We start from the raw sequence: 19,341 nt of genomic DNA on the forward strand, positions 1-19,341 counted from the left end.
AGCAGCGATGACCTTGACGATGAAACCGAAGGCGGCGATGACCTTGACAAGCCAGGACTGCTGAACTCCTCTGTGCTTTCCCCATGAGCTCAGGACTGTGATCCACTTCACACACACACACACACACACACACACCTCTCCTCCCAGAATGTCTCGTACTCTACACACATACACAAACTTGCCCTCCTGTCCTCACATGCCGACCAGCATACAGAAGACACACACACACACACACACACACACACACACACTCACACACACACACACACTCACACACACACTCACACACACACTCACACACACACACACACACACACACACACACACACACACGTGTTGCTGCGCTGTCGTCATTCAGAGGTGCAGGTGCCTGAGCCACACAAGTGCAGTCCCCGACACCCCGACCTCCACCCCCAAACTTGTGAGAGACAGACAGACGGACTCCCGCATGCCAGACACGGGTGCGAGGAGGGAGTGATGGACACAAAGGAAGAGAGAGATGGAGGAGTGAAAGAGGGGGTTGCAGCCTGGGGCAGGCCGAGGCAGCGTGCTCATCCCGGACTGCGGCGCGCTCCTGCGATGGTCACATGACCCGGGGGAGGCCCAAACCCACCGTGCGTCACAGACTTAATGCAGTGCAAAAAATCCAAACTACATATATAGATATTTATATATGAATGTATATAAATATATATATATATATATATATATATATATTATATATAATTATAAAAATCCTGTAATAACGAGTCAACTCTTCTGTTTTTGTCAGTGCAGACTGTTTTGCGATATCCCATCATGCACCCATTCAGCTTGCGTCTTCTGCTCCTCCTGACCCTGCCCCTCCCCTCTCCTCTCCCCTCCCCCCACTCTCTATCTGACCTCCATCTTTCTGCGTCTGTACTCCCCGGGCCACGTCTTTACCTCCTCAACCGCGTCGTTTTTACTTTTCATACTGTGTGTGTGATCTCCTGTCCTCTCTTCCCTGCCCCTTTCCTCACCATGTCTTTATTCTCCTGTTTTTTTTTTTTGTTTTGTTTTGGGGCAGGGGTGGGCCAGTCTTAATCAAGAAAGAAGACAAAGAAGAATAATGAAATAAAAACTATTGTAAGAAGCAAAACGCGAGACGCAAACGGAGACACCAAGCACCGCCCCTGGCCCCTCCCACTCCCCCTCTGGCCCCGCCCTGACTTACCCATGTGTCTGCCCTTACTGCTGGACTCTTGTTCTTGTACAGACTGTAAAATGTATTATTTTGTACAACTTTATTGGAAAAAAAGAAGAACTTGTAGACGATCCCTGTGCCTTGATCACGACTGTACGTGTAAAATGATCTAAGATGTGAGGTATGTTTTACTGCGCTGTACAGACCAGCCTCCCTGACCCCGCCCCCAGCCGCCCTAACCCCACCCCCAACAACCTGACCCCACCCCTGCGGTGGGAGGGGCTGCCGTCCGTATCTGAGGATTCCCCCTCCCCCGCCCCCTGATTGTTTGTTCGTCCATTGATTTTTATTTTTCTCTGATTATGTATATATATTTTTCATCCATATACATTGTATATAGATGTATATGGATTAAAAAGACTGCTTTTTAGTAAAAACAAAGAATCCTGACACAATTGTACACTATATATAGTATATATGTATAGAGTGTGTGTATGTATATATGTATGTATATATGTATGTATACACACACATATATGAGTGATAACTTAAATCCTTTAAGTAAGGTCTTTTTTTGTCACCAGCGTCTGCCTACATTTTTGGAGGGGTGGGTGGTTGTGATTGATTTCATTTTTAGCTTTAACTCTTAAAAGGAGAGGAAAAAATATCCAAATGCAAAAACATTGCTTGTTTCTACATAAACCAAATTTTTTTGCTAAAGAAAAAAAAAAAAAGAAAAAAGTGTATTAGTGTTTGGGTCATTCCTGGTGTGGCAGTGCCAGAGCCCTGCCTTCAGCCCTTCTCTTCACAGACACTCTGCCCCCCCCCCCCCCCCCACCACCACCCCCACCCCCACCCCCCTCCCCCTCCCCCTCTCTCTCTCTCACACACACCAATAATCGGATCACTCATCTGATCAGAACCTAGTCGGCCGTGTCTGCTTTGCAGTTCTGTTGCGTATTGGATCCCATTCACAGCACCATGTCCTGCAGCTTAATAACTTGGTTGGAACCGAACTGAATGGGGCATAATGTTTAAACAGATGTTCTCATTAGTTGCCTTGCTGACACTTTTTTTCCCCCAGCAGCAGTTAAGAGCAAGAAGATGGTTTAGGTCTTACATATGATCCATTCTTACAGCTAAGTGCAAACTGAAGCTGTTCAGGGAGACAGATGTACACAAGGGATGCAACAGAGGGACCCAGGGATTTGAACATACAACCTTCTGGCTAACGGCCCAATTCCTTTACACTGCTAAAGTACAGTTCTTCAGAGCACCTGCAGGTTTCACCTGGTAACAGCTGTTGAACAGTGATGTGTCGGGCAGGTGAACTGCACTACTGCTGGTTTAGTTCGAGTTGGGTGGCTTTGCTCTTGTAAGAACTGAGTGCTAATTTTAGCTCTGAAACTGCCTGGCTGTGTGGTTCTACCTGGAGTGTTTCTGAAGCCCGTTATGTTTTCCAGATCTCTGGCAGACTCCCCAGGGCACTTTGTACAAATTTGGGGATTACATTACAGCTGCCTGATTGTGTGGGGCAGCCCCGGGCTGTCCGTTTGCAGGAAAGGGACAGGGTGTTAAATTAATCAGGAAAATGCAGAGAGAGTCTGTGTGTTGTTCCCCAGGATTATGCAAACCCATTTTTTAGTGCCATCAATGCATACAGTTTGGAAGAGTTTCCGCTGGAGCACTGTAGTGGAGACTCAGACTTGCCATTTTATCTCCGCAAGTCTCAGTGCTGCTCACTGTCCTCGCTGCTATGAGGTCATCACTGACCTTGGCCAGTTTTTCCAACTGAGTAAATAAAAACTCTGGGGTCATTTTGCAGTTAAGTGCACAAATATAGGGACTACATTACATTTTATGATTGTCATTCTTGCACTGATTGTATGAGTCTTGTACATGCGTGGCACACATTTTTTTTGCTGCTACCGTTATCAGCTCCCAGTTATCAGTGTCCATTGTGTGTGGACTGTTGAAGGACTTCTACTAACTACATTGTGGATTGTTTAAAAACTTGGAAAAAAAGAGGCAGACTTGGCTACATGGGTCACTAAAAACAATCCAGAATTGTATGGTGAGTCACTGAAAACCTAAGTTTACATGCACATTATCGAGTAGCTACATGCTGTTAATTTACATCATTACTATTACATTAAGAAAACCTTTTTTTGGCCGCAAATAGGGGTTGCTGGCAGCACCACTAAAATAAGAACAGAAACAGCTGTTTTTTAAACCTTTAAATTGTTTTTTTTTTTTAAAAAAACCTCTACACCAGATGAGAACACTAACGGGTGCCCACAGCTTGTGAGGCAGTAACTTCGGCACTGACAGAAAAAGTGCAGGTTTTGGTATCGTTGCCACATTGCATCTGTGTCACATTTGTCCTGCAGAGATTGTGTTATATGTGTATCCCTTCTTGAAATACCAAAGAACAGTTTCCTCCTGATGATCTGTGTGTAGTAATAACATTTAGTGTCATTTACTTGCCCCTGATATATATATATATATATATATATATATATATATATATAAAACTGAGGAATAGCTATTGGAGGGTGGAATGGTAACCCTGAACCAATGGCTGCTGGGCTGTGTGGGGTTGGTACTTTCCACTGTTCTGATCAAGGAGAGGTGGTGAGGATGGTAAGGAAGGGTTCTTTCTTAGTTCTGGTCCTCAGGGGCACCAACTTTGTAATAACTAAAGACAGGGGCGTGTGTTGTGAGGTTTCACAATACCCTAAAAGCTGTCATGCCATTTCAGTGACTTGTACATTCAAGGTCTGTCATTTGCGATAGGGAGTGTAGCAAAGGGCGAGAGCAGTCACCCCACCTGGCCTCAAACCCAGGTCTATAGGGTACCAAACTGCAGCTTTGACCGTGACACCAAAGCTAGGCTCGTTGGTATGGCAGTCAGAGCGCATCATACTCAACCGTAGTAACAGCACACTGTCACACTGTCCTCCCCTTCAGGAAGCGCGCCCATGCGCTTCACGCACCATGGCGTCCCTCACGCATTCTCTTGCCGTATTTCTCCCATCCCAGGGTGCCCCACTCACCAGTGCTTCACCTATCTCTGGGGTCCCTCATACGGCTCACACACTGGACATGCCTCCGATGGCCTCACAGCAAGCCATTCCACTCTAACACCATTTGTAGCAAAGGGCAAGAGCAGTCACCCCACCCGGGTGAGCCTGGCTCTTTGGTGTTGCGGTCAAAGCTGCAGTTTGGTACCCCGTAGACCCAGGTTCAAGGCTGAGTGGGGTGACTGCTCTCGCCCCTTCACTACAGGGAGAAAGGGTTTTTTTTTCCATTGGTTCATTAATGGCAGTGATTGACAGCACATGATCACTCACACAGGAAGTACATCTGAGGTGAAACAATGGGTGGTGGGAACCACTTCCTGCGAGAGTATCTGTCCACTCCTTCTAATGCCACTGGGCACATGTTTGCTGCAAGTACTTCGGTGTTGAGAATTAGCTGGAGAACAAGCGGCAGGATATGTTAACCTACACCCACCCTCCCACACACTGAGGGTGACAGATGGAATTAAATACATGAAAGTGCCTCAGTGGAGAGTAGGGAGTGGCATCTGGGCTGAGCTCAGCAGGTGAAATGATGCACAACATTTGCCAGAGGGGCTGATGGGAAGTGAAGTCCAATGCTTGCCCAAATGCGGTCCTCAAACTTTCGCTTTAGATAAGCGGTGCTGTGAAACACTGTTCAACATTCCTGAGGTGGACTGACTCCAGGCACTGGTGAGTTGCCGACAGCACACACTTACGCAACTGGTCATTATGTTCATTATGTAAAGCTTTTGGCCAATCAAAGGCCAGTACATGTGATCTCAAAGTTGTAACAAAACAAACAAAAAACATGTGAGGAATGAAGGTACAGTCTCACTACATCAAACAGTTACCAACCAATACATCACTGCAAACAGTGGATATCTAGGCATAGTTCGCCTAGATAAATGCACAGTCACCATCAGATATCAGTAAGGCTAAATAACCACGCATGCCCTGCACACACCTGGTGAGTGTGGCTGACGTGTTTGTGGAGGTACAGAGGAGGACTTACCTGAAGAGAACCGGCTGGACCTGCCACAGACGCAGCTAGAGATCTCAGAGGAGGATAAGCGAAATAACCATAGCAACAAAGAAGGAAGGACTGCCCACAAAGAGGTGAGGTTGGGTCTTTATTTACCGAATTCATTTCGATGCGATGCAGTCCCAACATGGTTAACTGATTCACTACAGATATTAATTTCTTACCGTTTATTTACACAGAAAATAGTTGCCACAGGGGGTGTGGTAAAGTCATGGTGGTAGTCACTAAAAAGCTAGGGCTCTTAGTGTCTCTGACCCCTCCCCCTCAGAGAGCAACCCCCCACAAAGTGCATGCCCCTTGCCAATCTGTCAGTTTCCTCCCATCAACACCAGATCAGGTCAAAGACCTTCTTACTCTGATCCACCTATTAGCATGTTATACCACTTACACCAGGATATGCAAAAAAAAACAATTAAAACATTTAAAATGAGTGGTGTGTGTGTCTTAGACAGGATTTGATTATTGCCAAGACCCAAAAAAAATACTGAACCTAAATCTAGTCACAGAATGGTCCCTTTTTTGTAGAAGACGGGTTTATTTGTATTTAGGTTTTTGTTGCTGTTATCTCACACAAAGAAGTCTAAGCTATCCAGAATATGTCAACACCTCAATACACCTGGATACTGTATATGAGGAAAAAGTTGATTTGTACAGAGTGCATTACAATGGTCAACATGACAATACAGGTGGCTATAAAGATGAATCTGGCTGAAAACTAACATAGATGACTTATGTCGTCACACTGATATATGAAATATAAAACCATACGTATACCATCATGGGACTCTAAACCATATGCCTTCTCAAACCGTCTTCACAGAACTGGACTCCTCATCCACTTATAGACAAAAGACGACCTCTGACCTTTTATAAGTATGCCTCAACATGAGAAGCCAATCACAGCTTTCCATTTGCCTGATGACCAGTGATCTCATGAAGAGACTGGCTGCTGTTTGCCTTCAAAACAACCACCCTGCCATTTTTCCTCTTTCGGAACAATGTGCCAATTGGAACAACAGAATTTTAGCGCATTAACCCTCCAATGGGTGATTTTTTTATGAACAGCAAAATCTTTTGATTGGTTTACATGAGTCAGGTGATTGACATGGAAGCTCAATCCTTTATGGGGTTCATGACAGCACTGCTCTCCTGGAACACACAGAAAATGGTTTCGTAACACTCCCTTCCTACCCCCACTGGTACAAATCAGACAACAAGAGGCTTATTTCCTGGCTTGTTTTTGGAAACTGTTAATTTGCCAATACTTCACGGTCTTTAATCACTGTGGAGCTTGGTGGTTTCAAAGCCATATCACTAATCTCTCTGCGCAAATCAAAAACAAAAAAAAAATCACAAGAATTCTAGCAATAATTAAACAGTTGTGCAATCCTGCAATGAAAAGCCCTAAAAATGGAGTTATTGCAATGTTGAAAGCATTCTTCAAAAGAAAAAAAAATCCATCAGTTTTTTTTTCATGGAGGACTCATTTTTATGCTTGAGGGGGGAGAGGAAACAGATTCAGAGGCTGCAGTATCAGACATATTTGTCTTATCAGACACAAGATCACAGGAGGACTTGCATTGTACTGCGCTAAGCCACTGATTCCAGCAGTTTGCCCTCCCTCCACCAGGGGGCTCTCCTACTGCATCTTGACCATCCCCCATTTTAGAGTTATCCTACTATTAAAGAGACTGCACCAGCCTCCTCCAAAAAAAACAAAAGACAAAACAAAAAAGTGATTAAAACAACATTGACACAACGCCATTTCAACATTGGAGTCAGTCACATTATTTCTCCATTGTTAGAAAAGCATTTGCTTTCTTTAACATTATGAGAATGACTGGATTTCTCTGACTGTACAGATTTGTTACACCCCCAACTCATGACCTGTGCAGCTGGAGGCGGGACGGTGGAGGGTAACAGAATGATAACGATTAAAAGGCAAGACCTGTGACTTTTTTTTTCTTTTTTTTGTTACATAATGGACTACCTTCTTTTTTTATTAGTTTTACACAATTTCGCTATTCAGATTGGATCCATACGATACGGCATTCTGATCAAATCTCCAGAAGCATTCCTTTTCCCTCTCTCCCGTTTCATCCGCGAAAAACATGCTGTCGTCGTCCGTCTCTTACAAGAGCAGCTTCCCGATGATCACGCCGATTACGAAGAACAGCACAGACAGCGCCAGGATCCTAGTGCCGGGACCTTCATCCCTCATCACAGAGACTGAGGAAGAGGAGGAGGCGGGCTGTGAGGACATTAGGGCACTCTTCCTCATGCGGAGTCCGTCATCTTCCTGTGTGGGGGCGAGAGAGAGTGAGAGAGAGAGTGAGAGAGTGAGAGGGAGAGGGAGAGGGAGGGAGTGAGAGAGGGAGAGGGAGAGGGAGGGAGTGAGAGAGCGCAGTGTTCAGCGCATCCAGTTCCTGTCCACTGTGAAACCTTCTGCGCAGATTCACAGCTCCTTTAGTAACCTGGATGGGCTGCAAGCAGGCCCAGAGAACTGGGCGAGCCCGTCCCAGTGAGGTAGGGAGCTGTGCTCACCCTCATCTGCTTGTTCTCCTCTCGCAGTCGCTGCACCTCTGTCTGCAGGCGCTTGAACTCCTCCATGATCTTCTTCACCTCCGAGTCGTCCAGCGACGAGCTGGCCGACTTCAGCGACGCCGACTCGGACTTCAGCACGCTGGCGGCATGGACTTTGTTGGTTTCAATGTCGTGCTGCAGCCGATGTACAAAGAACAAAACAATACAAGATTTATGTGAGTCGCTGGGAGATGAGCAACTTGACGTACAGACGCTCTAGACTGATGGTCTCTCTCAGTGAAGAGCTTGACTACTCTGTAGTAAGTAACACTTTATGTGTCCTGTGTGTTGTAGTGACAAGGATCAGGTCTTATAACCCAAAGACTGCGGTTTGATTCCTGTGTGGAGTATTGCTACTGTATCCTTAAAAATGGTACATGGTCCATCCGTATAAATGGATGGTTTGTTGGTAACTGTGGATCCGAGCATCTGCTAAGCAAACAGACTGACTGAGCTCATCGTTCTGAGAGTCTGTGTTGTCCTTACAAATGAGCCGTCCAAAGGATTCACATCATTGTATTAAAATGGGAACTGAAAAATACACAAATGGCTTGAGGGAGCATTGTGGGTCCTGAGCTACCGCAATGTCATGTTTTTCCCTATTCCATCTCACTTTGGGTTTTTCTGTTTTTAATTCCCTCTGGAAACAGTGCTCTGTGGTGATCTAATTGGTCTCTAAACCAAGTAAAAGCTGATTGGCTGACGGAAATGCAATGCAGTGATGAAAGACGGGCGTGTGATTGGGGGACCTCCACGACGGGGCGTGGCTCACCGTTTTCTCGTTCTCCGAGGGCATCTCAAAGACACACCTCAGCTTGGTGTCCATCAGCTCCTCCGGCTTCACCTCCTTCCACTGCAGAGTGAAGGACCAGAGCAGCGGTGACATCATAACCCGCATCACAGCTGTGACATCACAATTATCAGTTCGCTGACCCTGATGTTCTGGGCCAACACCCATATCCACCAGCGACCACGCAAATAGAGCTGCCAAAGCCGGTGCAAACGCCAGTGTTTCAGACTGCTGGTTTTTCATGCATGCATTGGGAAAATTTTAATTAACTGACAGCGCATGTTCTTCCTAGCAACACAAGTAACACACAGTCTTATGAAGTATAAAATCTTGACACTTGATTTAAATATTAATTTAATGAATTGAAATCAATTTAAATAAAACTATTTCTGTAATACGCACTTTAAGTTCAAGTTATTTCATGACCAGTTTATTAGGAATCAGTTTATCTGCTGCCACTTAGGGGGTACAAAACACAAGTATAAATTACACAAACCCACTCAATGTAACAAGAGCGTAACACTGACCCAACTAACTGATTATAAAAGCATCCATTTCACAGAATCCCATTTATTCACTTTGTGATGTAATTTATTCCGTTTCAACTTCCTGTGTCGCGGGGTTATGGGTGTTGCACTGATCTGAACATGAGCCATTTAAAGGAACCTCAAGCTGGAGTTCTACAGCAAGCAGCTCCAGCTGAAGGCTCTGGCTCTGGCCTGCAGCCAGACTCCTCCCACTTACCCCAAGATTCTACGCTACAGATCCAGCTGTGTAAAAGGGCTGATGGGCAGGTCAAAAGAGCAGGGCGGGAGAGCAGGGCGGGAGAGCACTCACCACGGCCTCCATGTCCGTCATGTCGTTTGGCGCCAGCATGGACTGCACCATGAACTTGTGTTTGCTCTTCTCGTTGGGGTCGTAGTCAAACGGCTGCAGCATCACTGGGAGAGAGCAGGTGCAGTGTTACACGGCTGCCTCATGTCCCCCGTCACATGACCTGGTCCTTTTCCCACTGGCTCTTTTGTCCACTTGCAGCCTCCTCCTGAACGTTAACCCTTTTTAACCCCTTTATAACCCTTTTACTTTCAAACGTGTCTGAGCAGGTCTGCCTTTGCCGAGTCTCTGAAGCGTGAGCTACAATTATTCAACACAGAAGCACAAAAAATATGAGGCCTTGGGTTCTGCTAACATGAAACATGTCTCTGTCTTTCTCTGGACTGCCTAGGACAGCACGTCTATCTGAAATTAACCTCTACCCTCTACACTCTCTCAGCTACAGACTGAAACTCCATGCTTGCTCTTTCATGGCAAAACAACTGGCAATATTTCTTCCTTTTGTAGTATTCAGTATTTTGCTTTCATGCAGTTCTTTTATTAGTAATGACAACGTTGACCCTATTTCCATTTGCTGTAATGCCTGTGTACTGTACAGCACAGTGGAGTTATTCCTTCATGTGTGATTAGCTGATCCTTCCCAATCAAGGCTCTTAAACTCTGATTGATTACCATCCACAGAAAAGGACAACGTGCGACAACCACACAGTGTTTACACGACTGATACGCTAACACTCCGGGATTTCAGACACGTTAACAATTCAAAAGGCGCCACGTAACAAAACATACGATGAGAGCAAACAGCCGAGGCAGACGGCGGGGTGGGGGGGAGCAGGGGGGGCGGGGAAAGGGGGGGGGGGGCTGCTGTCAGGGAGGCCAATGACTGATGGGGCCCTTTGTCCCCTGAGCTGTGGCGCTGACACCCGATCTGGGCGGCGGTAAGCGGAGCTCCGGGCGGTAAATAGTGTTCACAGCTGAGCCGGGAAATGCAATATGCCCACCGCGCCCAGCCCCAGCACGCCGCTCAGAGCACGCTGTTCACAGCAAGCCACAGCAGTGACGTTTTCACGCCAGACTATGGGAGAATGCGTCTGCCTCATTCTGCAGCCAAACCAGACCGGGAGGTGCAGTACCACATCCTACACTGAGGGGGCAGTATCTGAAAATGTGGTGGCAGTACTTCAAACGTGTAAATGTACATAACCACGCTTGCTACTAGAGAAGGAATGCATGATTACAACAGACCTATTTAAAGTACTGAAGTTTCAGAAATGGTAAATATCAAATAGCCAAATAACCACTGAACTGTACTTTGTCTGTAACTGTTTTTAAGTTTTACTCTGTATGCATTGGACTGATTAATGGACTCCAATGCGTGGAGCTGTGTGGATGTGGATGAAGTGCTGGTATGGACTCTGTGTGGACACAGCCCACAATGCCACTGTGTGCCTGTTTGAAAGGTGAGGTCGGCAAGCAACACAATCTGAATCTATGCATGTTGAGCATGACTCAGACTTAAAAGGACAGCAGAGAAGGCAGGTCATGGACAGAAAGAGTCTGATTCGTTCCCTCAGCTGGGAGCCCTGGTCTTTACCTCAGTGAGCCAATCACAGCTCTCACTGTGCCACGCCCATAGGGAGGGCTGCGGTTCAAACCTTGCAGCAGACATTCAATAATACAGGCACTGCCAGTGTTACCACTGTGTACAATTAGGCATCTGCACTGATGGTCACACCTGATGGCTGTCAAGCCTGAGAAACTTCATTACAGTTTTAGAACCTGTGGAGATGACCCCCCTGCACGCATTACTCCTGTGACCTCACCGAGGCTGTGTGAGGAGGAACCGTGAACTGAGGACACACCTCAGGCTGAGAGGAGAGAGGAACCGCTGATGTGGAACTCCCTCTCGAAGCCCCAGGGCTGGGGCTTTACTGACCTCTCTCTGAATCCTCCCACAGCCTCTTCCTCCTTCCCGTCAGTGCGAAAGCTCGCCATTGTTCATTCGCACAGAACAAAGGCTGCCGCAGGTGTAAAGCCCTGCGGCTACCTGTCTGCATTGCCCTGCACCGCATGCTTCCCATGGAACAGGTGACATTCCACACCCTCACCCTCTGATCAGCGCACCGGCTGGGAACCCTTAACCACCTGTTGTTGCAGATTCAACACACTGGATCTAGAGAACAGGCTCTGCTCATGTTCTGAACCTACCTTTAGTACTGTCCTCAACAACCTGCACTACCACTTCCCTCTATCTTAGTCTCCTTCTCTTCCTGTCACTCCGTCCATCTCTTCCTCTCTGCCTGTCATTCTGTGCGTCTCTGTCAATCTGTTACTCTCCTGCTTGTTGTCCATCAGTCTGTCTCTCACTGTGTCTGTGAGTCTCTCTCTCTGTGAGTCTCTCTCTCCCTGACCAGGCGTGCTCTCAGGGCTGGGACTCCCTCCTGTGACAGCGTACCGGACACATTGATAGAGGTTCCCGCGTCGATCACGCCGCTGTTTGGCCTGACACAGTACCGTCGCGGCGCTGTAGTCTTCACTTTGAAACACACGTTCCTATCTGTGGGGTTGGCAAGCTTCAGCGTGGTGGTCACCACATCTGTGAAAGGACCTGGGGGAGACAAAGACACCAGCCTGATGAATGGGGAATAACCCTGTATCAGTACTGTACACTCACTCAGACACCAGCACATACTCACCCGTGGAGTTAACTCATCAGTGTTAAGAGAATCACAACTGATTACGAATTACATTTCAGGCTATGCTGATTCGTCATTTTACCATTTGCATTATTAACTCTCAAATAGCGCCGAAACAACAGTATCTGAGTTTTCATCATGGCAGTTTCACTGCACACTGCAGTGCTGAGTCCAGAATAATTAATAACGTCTGAGGTGCTTCACAGGTCCGAGCAATAGAACCAGAGCCATCTGTAATCACGCAGCAGAGAAGGGCCTGTTTGGTACCGAGACTGGCATCCAGCGACGTGCGGATTAAGAATTAAACAGGGGCCAGCCAAAACGGAGCCTATTCAAAATGTCATTTCCAAAAGCACATACTGTAGCTGGCCTACCCGGCTATCGAAGCTGCGTTTTAACCATCCCGACTAACAAAGACGCGATGTCATAGCACCCATAGCCACCCAGAGCTGATTTATCTGCTGCGACCCTGCAGCTCCAGCACACAGGCGCAGATGTGCAGAGATGGCATGGGTGAGGACGCACAGCATGCCTCGGCTGCAGCTGCTCCACCCGGGCATCCGGCGGCCCCGGGGGCAGATGCGCTGCAGCGGGTCCCGCTCCTGCTACCGCTAAGCTATCTACAGCTACCCAGATATAACGTCGGAATACTGTCCGGGGGGACTGGCAACGCAGGAAGGTTTAAATGCGTATGCATCTTAATGGCTTTCAGAACACATTCAGCTTCAGTGACGGGATATTTCACCGAGTCGTTGATTGAGGGGTGGGGGAACAACACATACAGAGCCGCGTTCCGTCAGTGTGTCACCGGCTGTCGCTGGCAAGCTCGCTTCGAATACCCCCAGCTCGTTAGGCCGCATCATGGAGCTAGCCGGCTAAGAGGCTAGCTAATACTGCAGCCCCGGCCAAGGAGGAGAGCACACGGATGACCGGGGCCTGTTTCTCTATACGCTACAGCAGCGAGGGAAATGCAGAAGGCTGGGGAAACTACCCTGCAACATTTATACCATGTAACAATCACAAAGAAGCCCCTTCCGCATCGGTTTGCAAGCTACGATCTAATGGAAACTGCCCGGCTGACAAATGCAGCCTCTTTTTGTCAGCCTAAAGCCTGGAGACTCGCAGATCGGGGCCACCCCCCTTACACCTACCCCGGAATTTCAGCTCATGTGGCGGATCCAGCAGGAGGACTTGCTCTTGTCTGGCCATGTCCCGGCGGTTCTAGTGCTTTTTCAGACTGCAAAGGCTCACTGAGTTGTCTCTACAAATGTTACTGCAATATATATGATGATCCAGTCTCTGGGTCAGTGGAAAAATCTAGCTGGCTAGCTAGCTAACTAGCAGGGAAGGCGCGACTTGAGCAGCGCTAGCAGCTGTGACGAAGCAGGAAGGAGATCAGAACGAGGCTCTCGGTGACGTCACATCGGGGCCGCGCCTGTCGGGGGGCCGCGCCTGTCAGGCGTCTGCCGGTCACGCACGGAAGCCCAGAAAGCATGAGACAGACAGGCAGACCAAAAACCAATACAGATGTGTCTCAGAGTGAAATTACAGCTGCACGAAGCCTTTTCAGTAATTGAAATCGCAGAGAGTGGTAAACCGTGTATATAAGTATTATTATTTACATACAATAAATTACTACGACGGTTTGTTATGAGGTCCTTCGTGTCCATATAAAAGTCTGTTGTCTGTTGTAGGTCAGCACATGACGTTTTTAGACGGGCATTGCAGGAAACCTGTTTAAAGTGCGGCTAACTTCTCAGACATCAACTTGCTAAAGAGTCAAACAAATAGATTTTTGCCTGAAATGATTTTTGGGTTTCCATCATGCAAACTGTCAGAAGATATGTCAGCCATATATAAGCTTATATTGAATGATTTGCTTAGCAGACGCTCTTATCCAGACCTATTACATTTACATTATATTACATTACATTTATTCATTTGGCAGGCGCTTTTATCCAAAGTGACTTACAAGTGAGGCAGAGTACAACAAAAGCGAAAGCCATACAAGGCGGCACAATAATGTAAGCGCTGAATGACCAAGTTTCAACAGGTGGCCAGACAAGGTACAAGCTAGCTGGTAGAGACACAAGTACATTAAACCATTAAAGAAAACAAGACCTGTTGACCTAGTTTACATATCATCCATTTATACAGCTGGATGTGGCAATACAGATTAAGTAAATCAAAGACTGTGGACATGGTTCAAGCATTAACTGAGGACTAATATAATGTCGGAATATATTTTTTCTATTTTAAATAAATACAGATATGACACCACCTTGTTCTGGAATAAACTGTGATCTGATTTCGTGTTTATGTTTAAAAAAACAAAAAAAAAAGTTTGTTGCTGAGAAGCGTGTATGCACGTGCATTCGCGTTTTGCAGCGGTGCGTAGCCAAAGCAAAGCAAACAATCAATATTGAAGATCAAGATCAAGATTCACTTTATTGTCCCACACTGTAGGAGATTTGGCTCGGGCTTTTAAGATAGGAGGTAAAAACTTTTCTTACGTCGTGGGTGTGGCTCACCCTTCGGTCACCAGGACGTCCATAAACTGCTCTCGCAACTTCTGTATGTGACGGGGTTACAACGATAGAGTCATCCACGCCAGCAGGTGGTGCTGTGTGTATCCAGATTGTTGGACTCTACTCACAAATCCATCAGAGAAACAGGAACACGAGCATGACTCCACCCTCTAGTGACATCACCCCCTAGTGACGTGATGACATCATGGGGCCTGGTGGAGCAGGAAATATCAACAACTGAGGCCAGGACAGGGTGACAACGCAGGGAGTCCATGAGACGCGATAAATAAGTAGCTTTTCACCTATACCCTTTAAGTCGTATAGTAAAGGCTATTAGAGCGTATTATTTAGTGTTAGAGGGAAATCTGCCGGTGTCAGAATGTCTTTGTTCGGAAAGTTGTTCGGCAGCGGGGGGAAAGGGGGGAAAGCCCCGAGCCCACAGGAGGCGATCCAGCGGCTGCGGGAGACGGAGGAGATGCTGACCAAGAAACAGGAATATTTAGAGAAAAAGATCGACGAGGAGCTACTCACCGCAAAGAGGAACGGCACCAAAAACAAAAGAGGTGAGACCTCAGACAACCACGGATGCACCTCCTATATAACGGCAGCGCAGGTTGCACTAGCTCGCTAACGTTAGGTGCATAGCTGGACAGGAAAGGCTGGCTAGCATGCCAGCTAAGTAACGTTAGCCAACTTATATTTATGCAGCATACAGTACCGTTATACAGCAGGTGATAAAAGCTAGCTAGCTAACGCTAACGGATCGCTAACTACGCTTTCGTGACAGAGGGCTATGCAGTGACAGTCTTTAAGAGTTGGTTGCCTTAAAAAAGAGTATCGGCAAAAATGTTTTGCGTTGCTAAAATAATGAAACAAAATAGCTAAAGTTAACCGTTTAGCTTACTTGTACAACAAGATACCTGTTAGCCTGTAAACGATCATCACTGTCATAATAATGGAAACAAGTTAGACTACAATTATTGATCGATCACTGCCTGGTATGCGAGAAAAATATGACTTTCCATCAAACTTTCGTCAAATGTTACCCAGCTACCACACAAGAAAATGACTTACGGCACAAAGCAATGAAAATGGCATACGTTTCCTTGAATAGCATTTAAATGTGTACCTCTGAATCATTGAAGCATGGTAGTTTGTGGTTGGAACTGGAGGAAGCAGCTCCAGAAAGGATAAGTTAATGTCCCTCATTATGCAGGCGTGAGTGGCTCCCACCTCATAGTCAGAATACCGTATTCCACCACTAGATGGCGAAAATGCTCTTACTTGCAGTTCTGAACAGTGAACAGTGCCCTTTCCTTCTTGCAGCTATAATGCCCTGTCCTTTGGGTTCTATTAAATCTGTGATCGAATGGTTCTGTCATAGAGAACCTCCAAACACCAGACACATCTCTGATGCTCCAGGATTGTCATCTCCTTGTATGCCACAATATCCATTAAGGCTGCACCTTTTAAATCTCATCATCAGTGACATTCTATGCTATATGTTGTTTTAAGTTCATGATCAAAAAGTGACTTTCCATGGTGGGGAAGTATGTGCAAGGCAGAGTCTTCCCCTGTGCCGAGGAGCTAGTGCAGCGCTTGTGGTTCTCACCCCTCTGCCCTGTGCGTCACATAGCCGCCCTGCAGGCCCTGAAGCGCAAGAAGCGCTTTGAAAAGCAGCTGGCGCAGATCGACGGCACGCTCTCCACCATCGAGTTCCAGAGGGAGGCGCTAGAGAATGCCAACACCAACACCGAGGTGCTCAAGAACATGGGCTTGGCCGCCAAGGCCATGAAGGGGGCCCACGAAAACATGTGAGCACCCCATCCCCCCCCCCCCCCCCCCCCCCCCCCGTGTCACTCGGCTCTGTCATTAGCGTTCCTGCCGGTCCTCGCAGTCCGTGTCACATGTGTCCTGGGCTTCGTGTTTCAGGGACATCGATAAGGTGGACGAGTTGATGCAGGACATCACCGAGCAGCAGGAGCTGGCACAGGAGATCTCGGACGCCATCTCAAAGCCTGTGGGATTCGGAGAGGAATTTGATGAGGTAGGAGGAGGGGTTAAAGCAGTGAAACTCAGAACATCACTTCCATTCTGCCAGTGTATTGAGTTGAGAGTTGAGACTCATTTTTGTTAGCATAGCGCTTCTCACTTGGAAGCTGCTGTTATTCAAATGTTAATCACAGCGGCTTGACTGTTTCTCATTCTAGGATGAACTCATGGCGGAGCTGGAAGAGCTGGAACAGGAGGAGTTAGACAAAAACCTGCTGGAAATCGGCGGCACAGAGAATGTCCCTCTCCCCAGCGTGCCCTCCACATCGTTACCTGCCAGACCAGGTAAAGCCCACCTGGAGCTCATGCTGCGGTAGCACCCCTGTATTCACGGCTGTCCAGCGTGTGAGACCATGAGGAGAGCATAATCAGGTCTGTTTAGCGCTTTTGCCAGAATAGCAGTGAGCAACAACATAGAGAATAACAACAGACAGGGAAAGGCTGTGTGCTCAACATGGGTGGAATGACGGCATCATGGTGAAGTTTTTGCTTCAAACTGCTCTTTGGGTTTTTGTGCAAAATACACCTCCCTGGTATAACCATCACACCGGGGACACTTGCACTGTAATGAATACATGCGCATCACCGTCTCCCATCTAAAAGTGTGGAAGACGTTGAGAACATGACATGTCCCATATGCACAGGGGAGAGCTCAGAAACAGCTGCTTTGTGCGAAGTGAGTAAGGTGCATTAACCGTGATTCCTGTAATCACAGGAAACTGCAGGTCTAGTGATTGCCTCTGCGCATTGCCTGTCTGTAGAGGTGGACAAAGTTTAATAATTCCTCCTGGGTCTTATTTCTGTTCACAGCAAAGAAGAAGGAAGAGGAGGATGAAGATGACATGAAGGACCTGGAGCGTTGGGCCATGGAGGCCATGTAGCCTGTGTGCAGCAGAAAGAGAGAGGACTTTCTGATGAGTGGTGTGCTTGTTTTTTGTGAAAACGAAACAAAAGAAACAAAAAAGGAAAACACTAAAAAAAGAATAACCAGCTACCTGTAGCTGTGGATTTCAACCCAAAGCAGACAAGAGGTGCAGTGGTTTGTATAATAACAGGAAGAAAGAAGCCTCTCAGCTCAATACTGTTCCTCTGAAACGTCCGTGTGTTTCTGTATGTCCTTGACACATCCACAGCCTTACATCCAACCTTAAGCTACGACATTCGCTGCGCCCCTTCTCTCATAATTGGAAGCCATTGCTGTTCTTCCCACACACTTCCTCTTAGAGAGAAACTCCATGTAATGTATTTTGGTGGTGATAAAATAAGCCGACCAAGACTCCAAGGCGTAAGGCATACGTAAGTAGGTGTCCATTTTTTCCAGAGGATAAGCAGTCCTTTTATCTGTATTTTTCCGTTTTGCTTTTAGTTCTCCGTTCAGTGTTTGTGTATTATTCAAAGAAACGTTTTACAGCTGGGAAAGAAAATGAGAAAAATGTACCGGAAGTGAGTAACAGGAACATGATGTGGACCACATACCTCTCCTGTCATTAAGCTTTCAAAAATACTGCAGGAGGTGTGGTAGGAGGGAAGACTGTTCTTGTTCAGATTACATTTCTACAGTCATGTGAGTGAGGGAATTAGAATTATTTAAGATTATTATTCTTTTTGTTCTTGCTGAATTTGGACATTATTTTTATGCCATGCTGCTGTTTGATGATCCCCACATCATTTTCCCTAAGACTATGTCTGTACGTTCTTGTTTGACCGGTTTAAGATTTAAAAATATATATATATCAATTTATGTACCACAGTCATCTTTAAAGCACTTATCTTTGCTGTTGTGTGTGTCCATGACTCATTTGGAGGTGTTTAATTGTCTCTTATTTTATTTTATGTCTTTGGCAACCTCCCAAAACTCTCTCTCCATACCTCACTTCCTGTCCTTGTCCCTGTGGTACACCTGAATTAAACTGTTGTCAAATTATCGCATTGCTTGCATCTTGCTTCAACACTAATGCGGTCCCCTGTATATACTAGCAAGCAATGCAAAGCATGCAGGTTACGCTGACAGCATAAAAGAGAAAAATCTGAACTGGCTCTCAGTCTCCCAGGTTCTCCCACATCCATCTGTGCTGGATTATCTGACCATTAGTTGTTCATCTGGATGTTTCTCTGCTTTGGGAAAAGCATTTTTTCCACTCAGTTTGCATAATGAGAAGGAAAAAGATTTGTGGCTGTATTAACTACAGGTTTGTATTTGCTGTATCACATTCAGACTGGCAGACTGCATTGGAATTTGAAGGATTAAACTGTTAGTTTACACAAACATGCTGTACATTTTCTACATAGGACTGCAGTGTAAATTGATATTTGCGAGATGTAACACGAAGTGGCATGTATGCATTTGTATGTTTTAATTATCCAGATGAAACTATTATTTGAATGAGCATTAAACTTCTTGATTCATTTTTTGTTACTTGTCTCATCAGTGTGTCAGGTGTTGAAAATAATAGTGCACATACTAGCAAGGACAACTGAACAGAAGGCATTTTATGTGAAACCTTTTATGTAACAAAGACATGATCCCATTTCAAGAAGATGGTATGTGTGTGTGTGAATGTGAAGGCTGTGATAGTGTTCATAGAA

At 46.3% G+C, this 19,341-nt stretch overlaps 2 protein-coding genes across 2 annotated transcripts; one reads left to right on the forward strand and one right to left on the reverse strand.

Moving 5' to 3' along the window:
* Positions 1-7,237: 7,237 nt before the first annotated feature.
* Positions 7,238-13,574, reverse strand: LOC118780391 (vesicle-associated membrane protein-associated protein B-like). Its single transcript, XM_036532841.1, has 6 exons — positions 13,327-13,574; positions 11,935-12,087; positions 9,483-9,586; positions 8,628-8,708; positions 7,817-7,990; positions 7,238-7,571 (listed from the first exon to the last, which is right to left on the reverse strand). The coding sequence occupies exons 1-6, from the start codon at positions 13,382-13,384 to the stop codon at positions 7,404-7,406; spliced, it is 738 nt and encodes a 245-aa protein (XP_036388734.1). The 5' UTR covers positions 13,385-13,574; the 3' UTR covers positions 7,238-7,403.
* A 1,310-nt stretch (positions 13,575-14,884) lies between these two features.
* On the forward strand, positions 14,885-18,684 carry LOC118780392 (charged multivesicular body protein 4b-like). Its single transcript, XM_036532842.1, has 5 exons — positions 14,885-15,266; positions 16,340-16,517; positions 16,636-16,750; positions 16,914-17,040; positions 17,566-18,684. Exons 1-5 carry the CDS (start codon positions 15,083-15,085, stop codon positions 17,634-17,636), a joined length of 675 nt encoding a protein of 224 aa, XP_036388735.1. The 5' UTR covers positions 14,885-15,082; the 3' UTR covers positions 17,637-18,684.
* The last annotated feature ends 657 nt before the right edge of the window (positions 18,685-19,341 follow it).

Source organism: Megalops cyprinoides, chromosome 7 (assembly GCF_013368585.1).
Source record: "Megalops cyprinoides isolate fMegCyp1 chromosome 7, fMegCyp1.pri, whole genome shotgun sequence".
Classification (NCBI taxonomy): domain Eukaryota; kingdom Metazoa; phylum Chordata; class Actinopteri; order Elopiformes; family Megalopidae; genus Megalops; species Megalops cyprinoides.

Bases quoted from the DNA above. Each gene is read 5' to 3' on its own strand.
- LOC118780391 (XM_036532841.1), bottom strand. From the start codon at position 13,384: ATGGCCAGACAAGAGCAAGTCCTCCTGCTGGATCCGCCACATGAGCTG. The intron at 12,088-13,326 runs GTAGGTGTAAGG...TGTCTCCCCCAG, and splicing joins ACATGAGCTGAAATTCCGGG to GTCCTTTCACAGATGTGGTG. The intron at 9,587-11,934 runs GTACGCTGTCAC...GCTCTCTCCCAG, and splicing joins AACCTCTATCAATGTGTCCG to TGATGCTGCAGCCGTTTGAC.
- LOC118780392 (XM_036532842.1), top strand. From the start codon at position 15,083: ATGTCTTTGTTCGGAAAGTTGTTCGGCAGCGGGGGGAAAGGGGGGAAA. The intron at 16,518-16,635 runs GTGAGCACCCCA...TTCGTGTTTCAG, and splicing joins AAGGGGGCCCACGAAAACAT to GGACATCGATAAGGTGGACG. The intron at 16,751-16,913 runs GTAGGAGGAGGG...TTCTCATTCTAG, and splicing joins TCGGAGAGGAATTTGATGAG to GATGAACTCATGGCGGAGCT.